Source organism: Leuciscus leuciscus (assembly GCF_965113295.1).
Source record: "Leuciscus leuciscus genome assembly, chromosome: 4".
In the NCBI taxonomy this organism is placed as follows: Eukaryota; Metazoa; Chordata; class Actinopteri; order Cypriniformes; family Leuciscidae; genus Leuciscus; species Leuciscus leuciscus.
This window is the reverse complement of record NC_138728.1, coordinates 33,688,192-33,710,750: the sequence shown is the minus strand read 5'-3', so window position 1 is coordinate 33,710,750 and position 22,559 is coordinate 33,688,192. Positions and strand designations below refer to the sequence as shown.

Genomic DNA, 22,559 nt, shown 5'->3' with positions numbered 1-22,559 from the left:
TAATAATGCATCAATGTTTTTGCAAAAAATATCAAACATTTTTGATATTACAGTAATAGTTAACATCTTAAAATATATATATATATATATATATAATATTATATAATTTCAAATAACATCATTGCTGTTTGAGCTGTGTGCACTGAAACTGAAGAGCTGAATTAACACCCGTAAACTGAAGAGCTTTGCTAGAACGTTAATAACTCAACGGAACACATCCTATAAAAGATAAATCAGATTTTTATACAAAATAAACATTATTACAACTTACATTTGCACAAAAGCACGCACAGATGAACTTTAACTATGTTACGTAGTCAGAATGTGTAACTCCTGTTGTGGATGCGCTCTTACCTTAACAACTCACTGAAACGCCTATGGAAGTTGAGCTTTACGCTCACGCACAAGCAAGGAGATCATCTATAATTTCATTTTTGACAAATGAAAATAGTATTTTTGTCAGAGTGAGTCGTGAGTTGTACATTAATTCGGGTACTGGTAAGGAACCTGGCTCACTACACAGTGGGACACTTATGACTTTTTCCCAAATTAATTTTTTTTTTAAAACCGTTACTACTGGTATTTATGAATAACAGCAGAATTTGTTACGCTATTCAAAGTACATTACAAAAAATACTTTGGTACAACATTTTAGCTATAAATGAATTTATAAATGGTTGATTGTGTTTACCTTGTGTTTATCAATGTATGTTAATGCTGAAATATAACTGATTAATGGTATTGTGTGTCATGATGTGTATTGAGTTTGCTTGCATGATTTATGTTTCATGCTTCAGAATCTCTATTAAGGGAACATTCTGTATTTAAACAATAAGTAAAGCGGGACCTTGTTTTGTTATATAGTACTAAAACTATTGTATAAAATAAGACATTTGAAGTGTAATACAAAATATTACAATATATACAAATATATGATGTTTGAGAGTGTAGAGAGTTTAGCTTCAACCCTTTTTTAAGAATCTTCTATCAGTTTATGGCTTTTTTTTTAAAAAGACCCAAATAATGTCAATAAATGTTGAAAGATTATGAAGGTATAATGAAAATAAATCTTGGATTTTTACATTTTATACCTAATTTCAGGTATTTTTAGACTCAAATGAACTTTATTTGACTATGTGTTTTAAAATGAGAAAATACTTATTCAGTACTGACACAAGTATGAAATCTGCTTTATAAATTTGTACACTCTTTTTAGCAAAACATTTTTTTATCACATTTTTCACTATTTGCATTTTAATCTTATTTATATCTGGAATAAACTGGTTTCTTCACCCAAACATTACAGTTTTTCCTTTTGGACAAAATATCTGTCATCTCTTTTATTATTTGTATATACATTTCTATACACTCTTGCGATTTTAGACAAAGTAGCGTGAGAACAGGACTTTTATTTTGGTGTGGTGATGTGACATCATAAGGCTGCGCCGCGCTCCTGCATCTGTTGTGATTCGACTGTAAAAAGGTTTGTGTTTAAAGCATTTAGTGTTTAAACCGATAGAAACCGTTCAATCGACTTTAAAGATTGACTAATGTTTATTATTAAATGAAACATAGTAATGCTTTATCTAACATTTATTTAAAGCGCATCCACACACGAGTAACACAAAAGGTGCGTCTCATTTCTCTCCTTTTATCGTGAATCGGTTTATGATAAACACGAACCCGGTCCTTGGAGAGTAGTGATGGAGAAACTGAGCTTTTAAAACTCAAATGATTGATTCGAATCGCTTGAATCACCGCAGCTGTTCAAAACTGTGTAAATGCAACAGAAACACAAACGTGTAATGAAAATGTAAACAAACCAATAGAAGGGTCATTTATGGGATTCGGTAATATTTCAACTTGGAATTAAAAAAAAATTTTTTTTTATCTACATATAATTAATTTTCTACCTAAGGCATTTAAGACTTTATTTTTGTGTTAGTCCTTTACATGTCAGGTGGTAATAAGCAAGAAATGCTTTCGTTTTTATTTATTTTCCCTATTTTTACCAAAAATATGAACGTGACAAGGTTGAGAATAGTGTGACGGGGTTGAAGACTGTAACCGGTTTGAAGGGAGGCATTGCCTTTATTTTTATATTTATAAAAATATATACATATCAGCCTATTTGCATGCACAACACTGTCTTTCTGCTGCCATTTATGACAGAGGATGCTTGTCAATGTTTAAGTGGACACATTACATCAAATATTCTATTTATAACAAAATTATGAGTTTTCATGATTTTGGTAAGTATATTGAAGTATATTTGGTAACTTCATTGAAACCATGACTATTACAAAAAAAAAAAAAAAAAAAAATGGTGTGAAAAACTCGACCTTGTCACAAGTTTTCAACCCCGAAATAATGAGAAATATACAGATATGTGACAGGGTTAAGGTTTTTTTGCACAAAATGGCCACTGCTCCTTGTGTAGTGTATGAGAGTGGTAAACCATTTATGGCAGCAATTAAATAAGTACATTATATTTACTTATGGATTAAAAAAAAATAATAAAAAAATAAATCATTTTCCATGTTAATTTTATGTGATGGGGTTGAGTTGTTAAGCTTGACAGTATCCTCCCATGACTATAATAGGCCTCAAAAATATGAATAAAAAGTATGATATAATATTCTGCAACACTGTTAAAAAGACCTGAATGATGTCATTTTTGGTAAAGGATGTCACATATGGGTGAAGTCTAAATCATAATAGGCAGAGAATAGTTGGTGTGACGGGGTTGAGTTCAGACTGAGGGACATCACTTTATAGTCTGTTTTTAATAAAATGCTTATATATAACACAAATAAGTACAATACTGGCACAAAAAAATTGACTGCACATTTTGTTAAATATTTTCTAAGTACAAATTCAGTGAAGTGCCTCAGGGATATGATCAAATGCTTAGTGTACAATAGAAATAGGACATTATGATAAATTGTGAAAAGCTTTTATTATTTCATTTTGGTTAACCATTACTTTAAAAAGTCTGGGGGAATAAAATATGACCGAATCCCAGGAATGACCCAGAACAGGTTTTCATGAAAGTGCAGGAAAACGAGCAAGAAGGTGGCTGGCCGCACACTGAATTCAGTACAGACTACAGAAGCCTGAAAACACAAGTCATTGAAAACATATCTGTTCTCCAAGAAACCCAAATATAAATGAGCATAATCAGGAGTACCATTTCAGTGATAAAATAAGTCGTAAGGCAATCATCCTCAACACGCAAATCAAGAAATGTTCTAGAGCCAATAGACCTTCATGGTGTGGAATATTTGTATATAGCGAGGTTACATCCATAGTTGCCAATATCACGTTGTGTTGGACATTTTGTATAGTTGGTAAACATTGCAGAAAATCTGAAGTCTTTCAGATAGCTTGGGAGGGATGTGACTAAAGGTCTCAGAACACAATCAACGAAATTCGAGAGTGGTTCACTAAGACTATTGTTTCCTGCGACTATAGGCCGTCCTGGTGGATTAACCAAACTCTTATTTACCTTGAGTGGAATATGAAAGACTGGCTTACTTGGAGAACGATTAAACATATTGCATCTCTTTATCAGAAATCAGTAGATGAGCATATGTGCTTCTTGATGAAACAACTCCATCTCTCTGGAACTGAGCATTAGCATCTGCAGTTAATTAAATGTGATCTACAAATCATTAGATACTAAATATAAATACCTCATATCTAAATAGGAATTTTTAATACAAATTGTGCTTTTATTAATTTGAAGTGCTAGTTTTAGTTGAACTACTGAACTAGAGCTGATTGAGACACACACAGAGATTTAGTGTGGATTTATCTTTCTTTCTGTTAATTATTCTCATCTTTATCATGACAGAGTGTCCAAACTCCTGGTGAAGCGACTGAGATCCACATGACACTATTATAAAGATGGCGTTTATTAAAGAAGAGAGTGAAGACGTGAAGATTGATGAAACATTCAGAGTGAAACAAGAAGATACTGAGGAACAAACAGGTTGGTCTCATTCTCACAGCTGAACTCAGTCATTTAAATGGTATTCTAGTAGATCTCATGTTCTGAGAAAATGTTTGCTTGAAAAATGATCGATGCCCAGATGGTTTTAGCAACATAAACAGTATAATGACAGACACTGAAGGACTTGCTCTGTGATCGTAAGGCCTATTGGCGGTTTGAATAAGATGGCACAGTACTGATGGCACAGTACAGCCTCTGCTGGAGCTGTGGGTGTGGTGTGCAAACAGACAGAAGCCTAATGAGAAGCCTTTTCGTGGTCTTCACTATATTATGAAAAATACCATTGAATTTGAAGAATAGAATTAGAAGAAAACTGTAAGATATGCATGTTTTATTTCTAAAATGTTTTGTCAGTGATGCGTTGAGTCAGACAATTATTTACAGTGCAAAAAAAACAAGGCCTATCTGTTTCCATTCAAATACATAAACATCCTAAAATATGTTTATCTCAGCTGAAGTTGCATAAAGTTGATGTTTAAAACAATTAAAAATACAATTTGAACGAGAATAACTTCTCTGAACAGTATTTTATAAAATTTTGATTTACTAGTGCAAAATGGCCGTGCAAAATCAGTTTTTGTGTGTGTTTTTAGTAATTGTTGGTTTGGTGCCCGTGAAAGAGACTGTGAACGCATTGAATTCAGGGAGCAGGCTAGGTTACTACAAATGATGGCTGTGAATAAACTATAATATTCAGAAGTAAACAGTGTAGCTGACTGAGTGTTTATGAATACCACAACCTTCTAAGTGCTAGTGCAAAATGCCCGTGCAAAATCAGTTTTTGAGTGTGTTTTTATTGTTGGTTTGGTGTGTTTGAGTGCTCATTGTTACAATTACACACATATTTGTGCATGGTAGAAAGCACACAGTGAACTCCGAGAAAACGCTATGCTTGAGGAAGCTTGTGAATAGGCTACTACAAATGATGCCCGTGAAAGAGACTGTGAACACATTGAATAGGATATGTTTAGTTGGTGAATAGCATAGGCTATCGTTACACAGTAGCGATAACTTTAAGCGCACCAGAATGAAATATAATATTCAGAAGTAAACAGCATAGCTGACTTACAGATTCAGTTAACATCCACAAATGAATAAGCGCGTCGATTCAGGGAGCAGTGCAAAGTGCACGTGCAAAATCAGTTTTTGTGAGCTGATCGCCGTCAAAAAAGTTCAGGAGATATTTCTTAGTGATGGCTGATTTCAACAGTTTCAATATGATAGCATTTTGAAAAAAAAAAAGTGTCATGAATTTATTGCATTTTGGGGGGAAAATAATCCGTTTTTATAATAGATCTTTGAAAATCCAAATCTGGATTTGAATTTTATATGATATTATAACCTAAAGATACTATGTGAAAATTTTTAACAGAAAATAGTGTTTTTCATCTTGCCACTTTCTTGGTAAAGAAAACACATTTTTACTCAAATTAATCTAAATGGATTTATCACATTCTGGAACCAAACTATAATATTCCAACCTTCTTGGGGGTTCTTTGACCGATACAACCCTCTAATGTCAGAATGTTTATTTTTAAACCACAACCTTTAAAAAATGATATATTTAACAATATCTTTAGCATTTCTCATCCAAACAACGTCAAACTTGGCGCTGCACTTACTCGTGACCGTAGCGAGACACCTGTCAAGTTTGAAATCCATCGGACTAACGGTTCGAGAGATATGTGGTTAACAGACATACACACACACAGACAGACAGACGTTTCTGTAATTTATAGATATATAGATTCTAAAACAAGACGAGGATACTCAATGTTTTTCTTTTTAGCAATGTAATGTGACGTCACAAATGACATTAATGGTCATGTGTATAGTCATATTTTCCTAATGTATTGTATCGTTAAACATGGCATCACGTGGATATGAATATGCATATGGTAATAATATGCAGATGAGGATATGCATAGTGAAACTAGGCGTTGTAAGCACCATATATGGTTATTTCGGGGAGGAGGACGGGGTGGAGATGCATGTTGAGAAGTTTTATTTATATAGCGCCTTTCCATAGCTCAAGGTCTATTTACATTGTACATTACAATACATTTACACACCCACACACACATTGCAAACACATGACGCATATAGCCACATTACATGGTTGGTAACATCCAAAGTACATGTTAAATAGATATGTTTTTAGCTGAGACTTGAAGGTAGCCATAGATGAGGTATTTCGAAGTGTAAAGGGTAGTGAACTCCATAATTTAGAAGCATTAACACTAAATGACCTTCCACCTACAGAGGACAACCAGGCAGGGCGGCAGGAGTAAAGTAGATCGACAGATATGGAGGTGCAAGACCATTTAATGCCTTAAATGTTAGAAGTAATATCTTAAAGTGAATATGTGATGCCACGGGTAGCCAGTGAAGTAGAGGAGTAATGTGAACTGAACACTTGGTGGAGGTGAGAACTCTTGCTGATGAGTTTTGAACATACTGTAATCTTGCAAAACGTTTTTTGGGCAGACCAAGAAATAGAGCATTGCAATAATCTAGACGTGATGTGATTAGCTGATGCTGAAACCTTAATTCATGCATTAGAGTGAGAAGATCGAAGACGTGCAATATTACGAAGATGAAAAAAAAAACACGCATCTTAAGCAAAACAGTCGGTGTAGGATCAAGCTGGCAGGATGTGGAATTAGACTTCACAATTAGATCATTAATGGCAGTCAGAGTGAAAGCAGTGCAAATTTTTAGAAAAAAATTTTGCAAATCCTATAAGATTCCTCTGATCCTTGACTAAAATCTGAAGTCTTTGATCGTTAGTTTGACATGTTCACCGACAGCACTAAAAAGCACTTAAAACATGTTATGTATGTTATGAAAGCTGGAGGGCGCCCTCGCGAAGAAAGTCCAAATATGTCTCTCGGAAGTAAAGTAACTTGTGATGTTACAGGAAATCCCTGACACAGCTGAATAAAAAGAAGATAGAAATGCTTATTAAATCTTATTTTAGTTTCTCCTATGTAAAGCACTTTGAATTGCCATTGTGTATGAAATGTGCTATATAAATAAACTTGCCTTGCCTTGCCTAATGAATGTTTACAGGCATGAAAACTCCTCACCTTTCGGCGAAATTCGCCGTTTTAAAACCAAAATGGGTCACCTACGTGATTTGTGCAGATCCGATGAGAAAATATTTATGGGGTGGGAGGGGGGGTCGTGGTCGTGGCCAGCATTTTACCCGCTATATCTCTATAGTTACCATAAACTTAGCAGCTTTAAAAAAACAATCATCATTCCTAATGCCGAAACCTGACAGCCAATCCGAGTCAGAGTAGGGCAGAATTGTTTTCAAAGTCTTTAACACCGCGAGTCTGATGACACACTGCCGAACAAAGAACCGCACGTCGGAAAGCAAGCCTGAGGTAAGTTAGCTTACAATGTTAACTGTCCTGTCAGATACAGACAGCGATGTTGCCAATGTCATCATTTTTAATTTTGACATAGAAGAGGGCGGGATAATATCGCGCGCGGGCGCCGTGAGCGCTGAGCGAGCAGGAATGAGTAGTGAGTTGTCGTAGAAAAAGATGGATAATGCAAAAAAGCTGTCGGGGGCTAAACATAGAAAAAGAAAGAGGAAAGGAGATGGCATGTCAATTGATGCAACAGCAGCTAAATAAGTGGATGGTGAAAGGCTACAGGTAGGATTTTGTTTTGTGTGACGTCCAGGCATGTAGGCTAATGCCATCGGGACTACCGGGAGATTCCCGGTGGGCCGACGTGCTTTTTGGGCCGATACATCTCATACTTTTTTGTTTCGTTTTTTGTCTTAACGGCCCATAAAACTCGTACATCGGCGGCCCATTCGTTTTGTTTTGCTTAATTGGCGGCGCTGGGTTAGTGCGTAATTAGTGTGTAATGCATTGGTCAATAAAAAGTCAGCGTTAGTTTTTTTTTTTCTGACACCCCATGAAACGCGTAGATCAGCGGCCCATTGGTTCTTTTCTTGATTGACACTGGGCTAGCCCAATCACACCTTTAATGTGAAGTATAGAAATATACTCTTTCAAGTCTCTTGAAAGTTTCCTTTATTTTTCAGTGCATTTGTTTTACAATAAATGGCTATTACTATCATGGGATAAATATTATAACTATTATTATGTAGTAGTAATGTAGACAGACACTGTAACTAAAATAATTTTTCTTTGTTTAATTTGCAGCAGATTGATGAATTTAACATGAAAAAGCACTATATATATATATATATATATATATATATATATTGATTGGATTGGATTTTTTGCTGCCGCATCCTTCTCACCTTTTTTACCCCTGACCTGTTTTCATGCCTGTGTTTAACAATTTTTTTTTTTTTTTTTTTACTAAAGTAGTATGCTTAAAGGGAATTGGTACACATTATAAGAATGTTAAAGTTGCTGGAGTACAAGAGGCAGCTTCCAATAGTACCCACTGAGACTTATTTAATTGCAAATCCTGCTGCACCCAATATAACAGATTTCTAATGTTTGCTGCCCAATAATAGGTTTGAAAATTTCATAAGATGACTTTGATTCATTCGTTTTTTACTTATTCTATATGAAAGAAGAAATATTCCGTTGCAAAACTGTGAAAAAGAATTTTGGAATAAATATAGGAAAACAGTCATTTTGATGATATTCACCTTTCCTATCAAAGAAAGAGGGAGACATTTTCAGGACACGAAGAGAGACTTTACCTAATCATAAAGAGGACTAATGTTGGCTTTGAACAGGTCAGAGTATTTATGGGTCACCTGAATCCCCAGGTATTTAAAACAATTTCTGACAACCTTGAATTGAAAATTTGAATATAAAATCTGAAGGGAAGATGAGTTAAATGGGAACATTTCACTTTTACAAAAAATTTGTTTGTATCCTGAGAAACTAAAGATATATACTAAAGATATCTAGAATAGAAAAAAAAATTGAGGAATTGAAGTAAGAGGGTTAGACAAAAAAAAGAAGGTCATCTGCACTGGACCGCAGGGCAATTGCAAGGGGTTCAATGGCTATGGCAAATAACATGAAAGGGGACAACCCTGTCTTGTGCCCCATTGTAGTTTGGAATACTCTCAAAGAACATTATTAGTACGTATAGAAGCTTTAGGGGCCGCATATCAAATTTTAATCCAAGAGATAAATGTAGGGCCAAATCCGAATTTTCCTAAGACCTGAATAAGATAGTTCCATTCAACACAGTCAAACACCTTTTCAGCGTCGAGTGACAGTACCACCTCTGGATTGTTTGAATGGGAAGAATACAATATATTAAAAAGGCACCTAATATTAGAAAAAGAATATATATCCCGAATTAGGGATGTCCCGATCAGGTTTTTTTGCCCTCGAGTCCGAGTCCGAGTCATTTGATTTTGAGTATCTACCGATACCGAGTCCCGATCCGATACTTCTATAATACATAAAAAAAGAATAAAGAAGAGCGAAAAAACAGATCCAGGATGTTCCTTATTTTTTATTTAATTCACCTTATTTTAACATTCAACAACTCTGTTAACAAACAGAGCACTTCTGTGAGGTAGCTTGAACAATCAAGTCATAAATAACATAAATTCTTTACTTTTGGACTTTAGTGCAACAGTAAATATAAAAAAAAGTCTAATATATAAACAAATAGCACCTCAACTTAAAATACCCGGCAGGCATGTAAACAAATAAAATATAAAAGTGCCACAGTGTTTGCAAAGCCAGTAATGTGCTTTTAGGAACAGCACTCCTACTCTTACGCCGGTTTCACACTGCACGCGTTAGCAGAGTATTTTAACATGGGATTTTTCGCCGCCCATGTTAACAGATTAGACAGAGCATTCACACCGCACGCAGAGGCGGCGCGGCAGTGCGTTGCAGAGCAGAAGCAGCAGTGCCGCGATCGTTTCGGCGCCGAGTCTATTTTTGCTTGATCATGGCCAAAATACACCGCAGTTTTATCCAAAAAGTGCATTGATGATATCTATTGTGTTTTAAACAGTCAATCAAATGACCAACAGCAATTTAAAAAGAAAACAAATGTCCAAAAACAAACTTGTTGCCAGAACAATAAAAACAAAGATGAACCAAAAGTTATATAAATGAAATTATTAATAAAATAAGCTTCTTGACAAGTCTTTTCTCTTAAATGTATTTGAAAACGAAAGAAAGCAATGCCAACTTATCCATTATAGAGTACTCTGTCTGTACACACGCCGCGGTTCAGCCGCGCGTGACAAACGCTGCCAGTGTGAAAGCAAAACGCGCGTGTCCTGCTCCTGCTCACCATATCCACTGCTCCTGCGCTGCTTACGCTCTGCTCGCGTGCAGTGTGAAACCGGCGTAACTCTGTGCCACCGCATAACTATAGATGTGTTAAAAAATAATGAGAATATATATACATATCCCATCCGAGTCCTGATCGGGAGGTAAAGTCCGATTCCGATCGAGTCTGAAAACACGTGATCGGGCCCGATTTCCGATCACATGATCGGATCGGGACATCCCTATCCCGAATAAAGCCAGTTTGGTCAGGTGAAATAATTCGACCCATAGAGTTTTCAAGACAGATAAAAGTTTTGCTAAGATCTTAGTCACAATTTAACAAAGAGATGGGACGATATGAACCACATTCTAGTGGATTCGTATCTTACTTTAGAAGCTGCAAAATAGTCGCTTGATAGAGACTTGGCAGGCAAATAACCATTCTGAAGACTTCCTGAAAAAAAATTATAATTGCACACAAAAACAATTTGTTGGTGTATAAATGGCACGAGAAATAAAGAGATTGTGTTGTATGTTCCCACCAGTCTTGAGATCTCTCTCGCACACAATAACTGAAGCATGCGCAGGCTGCAATGATGGCCCTTTTCGTCCTCCTCCGCCTCAAAATCATGGTGATGTTTGGCGAACTTCACATGTATATCGCAAAGCTAGCCTCAAGCATATTTCACATTTCTCCACCTGTGCAAGAACCCCCTTTAAGCATGCGCAACGTTTCAGATAGTATGTGAAGTGTAAACACATGAATTGGATATGGGTCACAATTGAGAACTTATAAATGGACTGTCAAGAAAATCGGATATAGGCAACAAATAGAATTGGGCATCAAGACCTGCAGTGTAAACGAGGCCTAAGAGCTCGCTGAGTTAGTCTTTTTCTGTCGCGGAGCTTTCGACAATGGAGGCGCGAAGTTATGTAGAAAGTAACTTATGTAGAAAGTAAATATAATTCGTTTTTTGAGCTCCCGATCTTGCGATTTCACATGGCAGACGCTAAACCGGAAGACCACACTCATATCACTTTTATATCGTACTGTTTTAAATTATAGAGGGTAAAAACATCCTCGTGCCATACATTTATATTTATTGGCTATGGCTATGTTTCAACATGTTTCCATCAATTTCACACATTTTAGTTTGGCAATAGTTCAACTAGTAAAATGTGTTCAAGTTTGTTTAACAATAACACGTTAACTACTGTAAGTGATCAAGCTGAGGCAAGTAGTTTATTCTCAATGGTGTTCTTCTGGTGTCGCTGAGTTTCTTCTGGTGTCGCTGAGTTTCGGTTCATCTTTGAAATGCGTTTCAGAAAGAAGTTCACAAAGACTGAGACTTCTGCTTTCACAGAAACCTGATTGTTTTCTTTATTTTTACAAAAACACACAGTTTTGTTGTTATTTTGAGTGTACACAAATAAAAATACTCTTTATAGTTTTGGAGTATGAATTTTTTCATGTATTTTAAGCTCTTTTGCCATTTTCAGGAATAATAATAACGTTCAATTATTATTGACAATTACTTGGTCGGCGATTAATTGTTAGCATCCCTAATTGAGATCAGTCTGTAATTAACTATATCTCCTGGGGCAAATTGCTTTTTTTTAAATAAAGCATTTAACTGCCAGCCTAAAGGTTTTTGGGACATGTCCTAAAGAAAGTTCAAAGTTAGCAGTTTTGTGTAGAGCAGCGGTTCTCAACTGTGGCCCTCGAGGTCCCCTTTTCTGCAGAGTTTAGCTCCAATCTTGATAAAACTCACCTGCCTTTAGCTTTCAATAATACGCAAGACTTTGATTAGCATGAACAGGTGTGTTTTATTAGGGTTGGAGCTAAACTCTGCAGGAAAGGGGGTTTCAAGGGCCAGAGTTGAGAACTTCAGAAATGTCTGGCAGGTGTATTGAGGGCAAGTAGGACACATGCCCTCCCGAGCAGGTTTGAACACCTTTGGTATAGGATCTAGCATACGTAGTACGTGTTGTTGGTTTTGATACATTACATATCTAAATGTTTTGATGTCTGTTGTATTGTGCCATTAAACTGGGGTTAACTTTTATTTGTTTGTTTTTCCACCTTAGACCTAATGGCAATGAAAGAGGAGAAAGAAGTACTCGATGAAATTGAAGAGAAAGATCAATATGAGAATCTTCATGATCAATATGAGAATCTCGATGATTTCATAACTGGAGAAAAATCTTTTAGTTGTTCACAGACTGAAAAGACTTCCACACGAAGAAAAGCCCAAAAGACAGGAACTAGAAGATATTTCACTTGCTTTCGGTTTGGAAAGAATTTCAATCAACAAGGAAACCTTAAAGTCCACATGAGAATTCACAGTGGAGAGAAGCCTTTCACCTGCCAACAATGTGGAAAAAGTTTCACTCAAAAAGGGAACTTTAACAGGCACATGAGAATTCACACTGGAGAAAAACCTTACACATGCCAACAGTGTGGAGACAGTTTTGCTCAACATGGAAACCTTAAAGTTCACATGAGATTGCACACTGGAGAGAACCCTTACACATGTCATCAGTGTGGAAAGAGATTTGCTCAACATGGAAACCTTAAAGTCCACATGAGAATTCACACTGGGGAGACCCCTTTCACCTGCCAACAGTGTGGAAAAAGTTTCACTCGTAAAATAAGTCTTGACAGGCACATAAGAATTCACACTGGAGAAAAGCCTCACACATGTCCTCATTGTGGTGCAAGTTTCACTCTAAAAGGAAACTTTATCAGGCACATGAGAATTCACACAGGAGAAAAGCCTTTCACATGCCAACAGTGTGGAGACAGTTTTACTCAACATGGAAACCTTAACATTCACATGAGAATTCACACTGGAGAGAGCCCTTATATATGTCCTCAGTGTGGAAAGAGATTTGCTCAACATGGAAACCTTACTGTCCACATGAAAATTCACACTGGGGAGACCCCTTTTACATGCCCACAGTGTGGAAAAAGTTTCACTCGTAAAATAAGTCTTGTCAGGCACATAAGAATTCACACGGGAGAAAAGCCTTACACATGCCATCAGTGTGGAAAAAGTTTCCATCAACATGGAAACCTTACAGTCCACATGAGAGTTCACACTAGAAAGTGTCCCTTCACCTGCCAACAGTGTGGACAAAGTTTCAATCATAAAGGAAGCCTTAACAGGCACATGAGAATTCACACTGGAGAAAAGCCTTACACATGCCAGCAGTGCGGAGAGAGTTTTTCTCAGCGTGTACCCCTTAAAGTCCACATGAGAATCCATACTGGAGAGAACCCTTACAAATGCCGACAGTGTGGAGAGAGTTTTGCTCAACGAGGAAACCTTAAAGTCCATATGAGAGTACACAATGGAGAGAGTCCCTTCACCTGCCAACAGTGTGGAAGAAGTTTTAACAGAAAAGGACACCTTAATTACCACATGAGAATTCACACTGGGGAGAAGCCTTATACATGCCAACAGTGTGGGAAAAGTTTCACTCATAAAGGAAGCCTTAACTGGCACATGAAAATTCACACTGGAGAAAAGCCTTTCACCTGCCAACAAAGTGTGGAAGAAGTTTCATTTAAAAAGGAAACTTTAACTGGCACATTAGATTTCACGCCAGATAATTTAAGCCTTACACCTGCCAACAGTGTTGAGAGAGTTTTACTCAATGTGGAAACCTTAGAGACTACATGATAATTCACAACAAATAGAACCATTACACATGCCCTCAGTGTGGAATAAGTTTTTGTCAAATAAAATAAATAAATTCCTTAACAGACACATAAGAAAATGTTTTAACCGAAAAGGAATCCCTAAGTACCACATTATGATTCACTCAAGAGAGATCTATTTTAAATGTCATCAGTTTGGAACGAGTTTTCATTTTGCAACATCGATGCTGATATTGAACTGAATTGGATCAACATTAAACCGATTCTAACTTAAAACATTGATGTCTTGTATAGAAATGAATTAATTTCCATAGTTGATTCTGCCCTTTTTCTTCTTTATCTCTGTGAACCTGCTTTGATGCAATCCATATTGTAGAAAGCTCTAAAGAAATAAAGGTGACTTGACATAAGAGTTCACACTGGAGAGAGTTATTTTACCAGTTCTCAAGACCTTGATATATTCAGTTCTTTTTCATTCTTCTCTTAGGGGTAAAAAGAAGTTGGAAATACCTGAGCAGGCCACTCATGCGACTGGGAGTTGCATTTAGATGAATATGTAAATATGCGCAAAAAGTAGTCCCTTAATCCGCACTGTACCACCGGAAGGGCATTTGTTTCTTTTATATCAATTATTCTATTGATTCAATCTCAGAAGTTGGTTATTCAATCAATACCTTATTATGCAAGTAATACTTTGAAGCAGGTTTTTGGACGAGCCGTTCCCCCAGTTTCACAGACATGGCTTAAGTCTCGTCCCAGACTAAAATGCATGTTTGAGCTGTTTTAACTGAAAGCAACTTGCACTAACATATCTTACAATATGTCAGTGCCATTGTTTTGTCTCAAGATGCACACCAGTAATGTTTGTTTTTTCTAAGGCATGTTTATAAAAGCTGCTTGAATGTCCTAATTGAACCAAGGCCTAATCCCATCTTAATCTAAGCCCTGTCTGTAAAACTGGGCCATAATCTTTTAGCACATGGGTGATTAATCCTTTTCCTGGAGATCTACCTACGGAGTTCAGATTAACTTCTTTTTTTTTTACATGGAGACTGTAAAGGTATTGTTTTTAGAACCTTGCACTTTGAAATCCATTTTCAAAAGCTAAAAAGTTTTCCATTTTTAGTTGAAAATGGTGACGTGTAAACGGCCCCTAAACCCTGCTCCAACACATCTTTCTGTAATTATCAAGTGCTCCTGAAGATCATAATGAGCTGTTTCAGTTGTGTTTCAGGGTTGGAGCTGAACTTTGCAGGATGGTACATCTCCAGGGACAGGATTTGGTGTCCCTGTTTTAGTGTCTCTGCAATCAGATTATTTTAAACCGCGGCCTTCGAAGGGTATAGCCTTTGAATTGGGACGCACCTATAGTTTTAGAGCTGAACCTTGACTAATCGGGGCCCAGGTCAGGAAGAAGACAGGCTGGCTAAACTGACCATCTGCTAGCTGTCTTACATCACAGAAGTCAGATAAACCAATGGATGAATGATCCTCCAATAAAATATGTGGCTGCAGATAAGAGAAGGTTTCCGATGGGTGTACTTCTGACTATGGGCTGGCTTTGCCATTTCCTGTTGTAACTACACTTGGGGCAAAACTGGTTGAATGCCACATATCTACTCATCTGGTGTAGCTGCACATCAGACTTTGACTTGTAAATTGGACGTGTGGCAAAAAGCTCACACAGCTCCAACTTAAACTCCAGGTGAGGTCTTTTGGGTTTCAGGTGTTGGAACATTACTCTGAACTGTTCAATGTGAGTGTCTCACCTTGTGGTTTTGTTGTACACATCAGGGTTCGTGCAGGTTTCAGCAAGTCAAATTTAAGACCTTTTTAAGACCATAAAGATTGAAATTTAAGACCTAAATTACCAAAAAAATATTCAAATCAAAGAAATTCTGAAAAAAATCATTTATTTTTTAATTCAGTCATTGAACAAGCATTAATTTAATTTACAGATAAAGCAATTAGTAACCTTCCACAACAACATGCAAAATGAAAATAGGCTAGAACAAATAAAATAGATTTCATCTCATATTTATTTGCATTACAAAACGGCATATTAATAGCCTAATAGAGATTGAACAGGCTACTTCAACCCATGTAACACACACTCAGTCACTCACTCACACATCAGATAATCCATTTAGATAGATGCTTACCTCTGTATAGTTAGAGTATCTATATCTATCTAACATGGATTATCTGATAAGAGAGAAGGAGAGAGAGAGATTACATATGCCTAAATTTCTCCCCTTTAGTACCAATCTCAGCCTCAATTTTTCTTAGTTCAGCCATTTTGTCTTTGTATGCCCTTCTAAGGGCATTTGACTTAGATAGGAGCTGGGCCATCTTTGAGCCAGCCTTTCCCTCGGCTTCCTCTGCAAGCATGTCTGCCTCCCTGGCAAGACAGTTGGACACCTCTTTTAAACTGATCTTCCTCTTTTTTAGTTGCTCTAAACCATCCTCTGCCAGCTTTCTCTTCTGGCTCTGCATTTCCGATTCTTTCCTGGTGCGCTCCTGATCAAGAAAGATGCGGTACCTTGACCGGGCTGCACCCACACATGTTAGGAGCTCTCTGGTGAGGGGAACCTTTGTCACACCCCCATGCATCGCAGATCAGCCTATTTGTGACAATGGTCTCCTCATGCATATTTTCAATCTCCACCTCCTTGTTAACCGAAAATCCCCTTTCAACAGAGGCCTGCCCATGTGAAAGAAGGAGCAACCTCTGGCAAAAATCCCAAGCAGCAGGATAGGGACGGCTTAACCTCTCATGCAGGAAGGTGTCTAGTCGGTTCACAAATGGCTGGAAGGTGAGAAGTTCTTCGTTCCTTGCCTCAACAGACAGGAAAGACTCAAACTGTTGGATAATGGTATCCCCTAAAACAAAGTGAGTGAAAAAAATATGCATATAGATAAATCACAGCACTCAAGACTCAAACCGACTCTTAACCCTATATAATGTCTTCAATAACAACAAAAGCCTGTGTAAAATGATGGAACTTATTCAATACATATGAGCCACTGCACATAGAACAGGTGCAGGACCATTAGAAGAGGAAATAACAAAAGCAAGATGTCCATGCTAAACCAATACCCTGATAGGAAAAGAGAAAAGGGCCAAATGGGGGACCAAATGTCTGTCACAGTCTTATAAAAAGTCAGAGTATAGTTGAGCATGGTACTCAAACTTTGGCTCATAACCCCTTCCAAATCTATTCCTACCAGCAGATACACCTCCTGTCAGCTGCTTGTCCTTCAGAAATGTCTGTATGAGACATTTCATTTGAGTCTTGCTTTTGTCTGGGTCCCTGAACATGAGAGACGGGTCCAGACACTCCATCTGCCTAACAGTTGCAAATTTCAAGGGGCTCTTCTCCTGAACTTTCCTCACGATGTTTGAGAATCCCTGCATGCAATCCCTCCTAAACTCAAGGACCCTTAGCTCTGCAATTTTACTGTTCTGGGGGGAATGTACAAAAAATAATAATACATGTCAGTAGTATCAATAAAAGTTGAATTTAAAAAGTACACATGAATGCTCAGAATGCATTTTCAAATTGCACATTGAATTTTGCTACATTCATTGCGGGACACATAATGGAAATGCAATCGCAAGTGTCTTAACTGTGAGTGTAAATGCAATTAAGAAAAAATAACATTTAAATTACAGTTTTGCCACAGTTTTTGCCATGTTAAACATATCTAATGAATTCTGTAAAACATTTTATTGAACAACTTATAAAGCGTTAAATTATGTATTCAATTTACATATTAATACTAGTGTATGAAATGGCAAATGTAAATTTTATAATTGAATTTTCATTTTCATTTTGCACCAAACGTTGCACAAAAGTAGGGAAAATTTAAATTTAAATACAGAAATGCATTGCCATTTTACATATTGCATTGTCATTTTGCATATTACATTTCAAATTGAAATTTGCTACCCATATGCTTCCATAGCTGTCTGCATATTGATCATTATTCCCAAAACCTTAAGAAGAATCATGACAATACCTTGAGAGCTGCCTCAGTAGACTCTGTCAGAAGACAAATGAAGTAACAATAACAGAGTTGAAAGGGTTTCATTCAATTAACAAAGCAATTAATATTCACTTGTTTTAGAGGAGACTGGCCCTAAAATACTTCACATATAGGCCTAACAATGTGACACATATTTTGATTAACTTGGATAAAACCAAATAGATAGTATGCTGAGAGGTTTATGCCAACAATTGATGCAACCCAGACGGCTTTATAGCCCCTCCTGTTGCCCAATATCTTGGTTTGTGTGTTTGTTGTTGTCTCTAGCTGTCTAGTGTGTGAGCTTTGTTGTGTATGTGGTTTCTATGTTCTGCAGAGCAGGAACCTGCTGAAAATCAGTTTTATACTGAGCCAGGCCCGATTGTCCTTAATCTTTTCCTGTTTTAAAAATATAAATAAATAAAATAAATAAATAAACCCATATACTGTAAATAATTACCTTAATCAACTCAGCCAAGTCTTTGCCAAAGAAAGGCATCACAGGTTTGTCTGTTTGGTACTTCCTCATGAATGGATCAAAGGTCCTGGCCACTGTCATGAAGAAGTGCATCTTCGTTATTGTTAAAGGATCGTTGTGGGCTGCTTCAATGGTGTCAAATGATGCCGTCTTGGGGTTTGGCAGCTCTTTTCTGTGCACAGGTATAGCTTGAGAGATGGCCAGACCGCCAGAGTCCTCTCAATAACTGGAAGATTTTCCAGCCACCGATGCCCGCAGAATGGCTGAGGGAATACTGTGGATTTGGTGACTTTTATGTAGTCCTCCCTCCTCGCTGGAACATGGTGGAATAATGTGTGCATTGCCTTTAATATCTTGTCCAGATGCCACATCGCAAAGCCAGCCTTGAAGGCATTATGCAGTGTGTGGAGCCCACAGCTGCCTACGGACACCAGCTGTGCACCCCCATAGTTCTCAGCATGGTCAAGCTGGAGGAGCTCTAAAAACTTGAAGTTTACATTAGGCCCATCCATGGAGACTGACATCAGCCTGCTGCGGTCCAGTTGATCCAAAGACTTATGTATTGAAAATAAGGAGAAATAAAAAGACAGATATACATCATTAAAGCAATGACACACACACACAGTCATTGTACATTTAACCCTTGTGCATCAATTAAAAAAAGTTACACACAGGTACATAGTGGACAAAAATGTCTGTGTCAATAAACTGTCATAAAAATGTGAAGCTTTGGGAGCACAGACTTAAGTTTGGTCTAATTTTAAAGAAGACCCTTGGCAGATTATTGCTAAAGTTAAAATAATAAGTAAATCCCCCAAAAAAGTTATATAGGTTTAAGTGTATGAAAATTATTTATGAACAGTTGAACTCTAAAAAGGCTAGAAAAAAATCAAATCCATAAATATAAACTGTGTTCCAAATTTGAGGTTGATATAAAAAAAATAAATCTTTCGGTAAGATTTTGTTAGGGTGCAGTAACAGATTTTCCCCTTTAGATGCCCGCAAAACTCCACTGGAACACGGTCACACAGTGATTGGATTTGTTATTTGCAGTCGAGTTTTTCTCTCTCAATATTACAAACACACACACATTTTTTTATAACACAAACCAACCACATTCTGACATACCAACACACCCACACAATTATTGTAAAACAAAATGCAGTTTTAATGGGTTTCAATGGGGACATTTTTGTCCAAAAGGCACTGAGAGGAAGTATTTTGTGTGCCTAGTGCAAAAAAGATTCTATAAAGGAAATGCCTGTGAAATAGTAAAATTCCAATAAAAATACACACCTGTGCCACACAGTTAGCATTAACAAAGGCAAAGTAATAAACAAATACTGAAAAGGACAAAAATGTCATAAGGATGCACAAGGGATTAACCATCTACATGTTTGACTGCATTTCTTCATGTATCTCTGTAGGTGTGTAGAACTATGACTGTATGTGAACCTACATTCCCTATCTCTCAATTGCCAAATTTTTGTTTGAGAAAATAAAGGCTAATCTAATCTAAACAGATTAAATAATAAATTAAACCATATACAATGTAGGCTACAGCTTCAAATGAATAGACAGACATCCTTAGTCTTAAAATTGATAAGTAAAAGAATAGCCCATTCAACTTTCACTTACTTTGACATGTTTCAGTAGGTCCCGCGCTGTCCCATGTCCCATGAACTGTGAGCCCAGGTACCTCGATTTAACAATTCTATTGTTCCAGAATCGAACGTGGACGTCAAGCTGCTTGGTCTTGGTGGTCTGATTTAGGCTTTCGTCGAACATTACGACATACGGTCCGGTAATAGTACGAATCAATTCCCTCTTTATAAACTCCCCCAATCCAAATCTCGCCACATAAGCGATCTTGTTGGGCCCGCAAGATAACGTTTTTGCGATTACTGAATCAGGAAACATCACTTGGAAAAGATCGCTAATCTCATTGTTGCTATTAAATGAGTGGTGTTTAGTCACCGTGTGTAGTATCCAAAGTACCTCGGCTTTCGACGTGTCAGTCGATCCAAAAGTACCCCGAAGGTCGTTCGACGGAGCTGCGATATTGTGCTGGAGACTGGAGGGACCAGGCATTGAGGAGGACGACGGCAGGGGTGAGGCACAAAACTGGCTGATTGGCCGAGTCCACTGAAGGCATTTTGCGGCTAGCTTGTGTTTCTCCGATCTGGCGTGTGACTCCAGCGCCTTCACACCCAGAGTCCCTAACTGAAATGTTTTTTTGCAAAGTTTGCAGCGAGCCTCGTACCTGGAGCTGGGTACCGCTTCTAACCAACTGCAGAAATCGCTGTGATCTAGCCACGTCTCTTTAAAAGTACACTTTCCCATTTTCCAGACGTAGCCGAACTTTAACAAACTCTGAGGAGACGCAGACGTATTTCGCGGGCAGGAAATGCATTTATCACGGGATTTGTTGTTTTATCACCTCGTACGTACCAACAACAATATCCCCCAGAAAGAACTACAACACACCGGCAAGCGTTTCTGGAAATGACCGAGAGTAAAACTTTTTTTAAGACCTGACTAAATTAAAGACCTTGGATGAAAATCTGGCTGTTTTTAAGACTTTTTAAGGCCTTAAATTTAAAGTTCTGAATTTTAGACTTTTTAAGACCCCGCGGGAACCCTGACACATAAGCCGGGTTTCCACTGTCGGGCCAGGGCCGGGCCAGGGCCGGGCCAGGGCTTTAAACGGGCCGTGCCGGGCTAATAGCCTCGGGCTAATAGCACCAGGCCTGCGTTTCCACTATCGGGCCAGAAGCTCCACAGCGCTTCACTAAAACACAAACGTAACACGCCTCTCTGGAACAACGTCACACTAACCCATTCACCAACAACTGTTAGTTTTATCAGAAAACTAATCAGAAATCACTGGAAACAGCGTTGAAAACAAACATGATAAAAGCGGCCGTTTGCTGGCATTTTTCTTGTTTACTTGAATATTTAACCCAAGCATCGATGTTTTACCACAGGTTTACAATAAAAAGTGATACATTGATCATAATGAATTAATTAGTCAAAATTGCACATTAGTCACTCAGAAATAAATTACCGTTACCACAAAAGAAAGAGGACACACTTACTTCTTCAGTCGCGTCTGTTTCTGTTTATTTGGTCGGCTAGTTACAGGACATATTTACATCACATTTAGAAAGAATGACAATTTCTACAAAAATATGCCACCAAAAATACGACCTGAGGAGCTTTAGCACTCTCTCGACTCCAATACAGATATTTTCAGTCAGAGAAACAGAGGAAGCTCCCGAAAAAAAAAGTTGCTTTATTTTATGATAGTCCGGTATTAAGAGACGAGACGTAGACTACTGACAGATAAAATAAAAACATGATTGTGATAGCCTTTATGATTGGTCTGATTTCTTCAAGCGTTCACTATGTTTTTTTACTATGCGTATCTTCAAGCGTTTACTATGGTAATGGTTAGCGCGCATAGTCTTTTGCATCACAAACACAAGGCATTCAAAAATGAACGCGAGTTAAATTATTTTAAAAGTCTTTAATGCTGACAGAATCATCCGACGCTGCCGTCTCCCGACTCAGGTGAACTCCGCCTCTGTTCGTAACCACTCCTCTAGCCCGAGCTGGCCCGCTCTGGCCCAAGGTATTCGACGGGCCAGAAATCCTGGCCGCTGGCCCCGAGTAAGCCCCGCTCAAGCCCCGGAAGTGACAGTGGAAACGCGACTGGCCCTGGCACGCACTAGCACGGCCCGGCCCTGGCCCGACAGTGGAAACGCGGCTATAGATACGTCCTACCTTGGTGCCAGTCCTGATGACAAAGTTTATGACCCTAAGGTTTTCTGTCAATGCCTGTTTTCATTGCCCTAGTTTGCTTTACGCCCTTGAGCCTGTCCAGATGTCTTCCCTCGCACATGAGAAACCTCAAAATATGCTAGCGGTCACTATAGGCTTGCACATTTCCTTCCACATTGGACACTCTGATTGCTCCTTTATTATAGCTGCCAATTCCTGTGTGGCACTTAGGCTCTCAAACTACAGGTGGGATGAAGTGCAAGCTCTTTGGAAAATGTAGAACCATCAGTAGGGAGTTTTGGGAACACAGGAGCATCTGGGTGTTACATGTTGTTCTTT

The 22,559-nt window shown here is 37.8% G+C and overlaps 1 protein-coding gene and 1 long non-coding RNA gene across 3 annotated transcripts; both read left to right on the top strand.

Moving 5' to 3' along the window:
* The first annotated feature begins 1,410 nt into the window (after positions 1-1,410).
* On the top strand, positions 1,411-14,342 carry LOC309497347 (uncharacterized protein). 2 transcript variants are annotated; one of them, XM_082167576.1, is made up of 3 exons: positions 1,411-1,483; positions 3,857-3,994; positions 12,355-14,342. In XM_082167576.1, the coding sequence occupies exons 2-3, from the start codon at positions 3,910-3,912 to the stop codon at positions 13,950-13,952; spliced, it is 1,683 nt and encodes a 560-aa protein (XP_082023702.1). In that variant the 5' UTR covers positions 1,411-1,483; positions 3,857-3,909; the 3' UTR covers positions 13,953-14,342. The 2 variants fall into 2 exon arrangements, with proteins under 2 accessions (XP_082023702.1, XP_082023703.1); XM_082167577.1 differs by lacking the exon at positions 1,411-1,483 and adding an exon at positions 1,498-1,630.
* LOC309497503 lies at positions 4,001-9,326 on the top strand. The gene is made up of 3 exons (XR_014205579.1): positions 4,001-5,954; positions 6,018-7,521; positions 7,664-9,326. It is a non-coding gene; the product is annotated as an uncharacterized lncRNA (long non-coding RNA).
* Positions 14,343-22,559: the final 8,217 nt, after the last annotated feature.

Bases quoted from the DNA above. Each gene is read 5' to 3' on its own strand.
- LOC309497347 (XM_082167576.1), top strand. From the start codon at position 3,910: ATGGCGTTTATTAAAGAAGAGAGTGAAGACGTGAAGATTGATGAAACA. The intron at 3,995-12,354 runs GTTGGTCTCATT...TTTCCACCTTAG, and splicing joins AGATACTGAGGAACAAACAG to ACCTAATGGCAATGAAAGAG.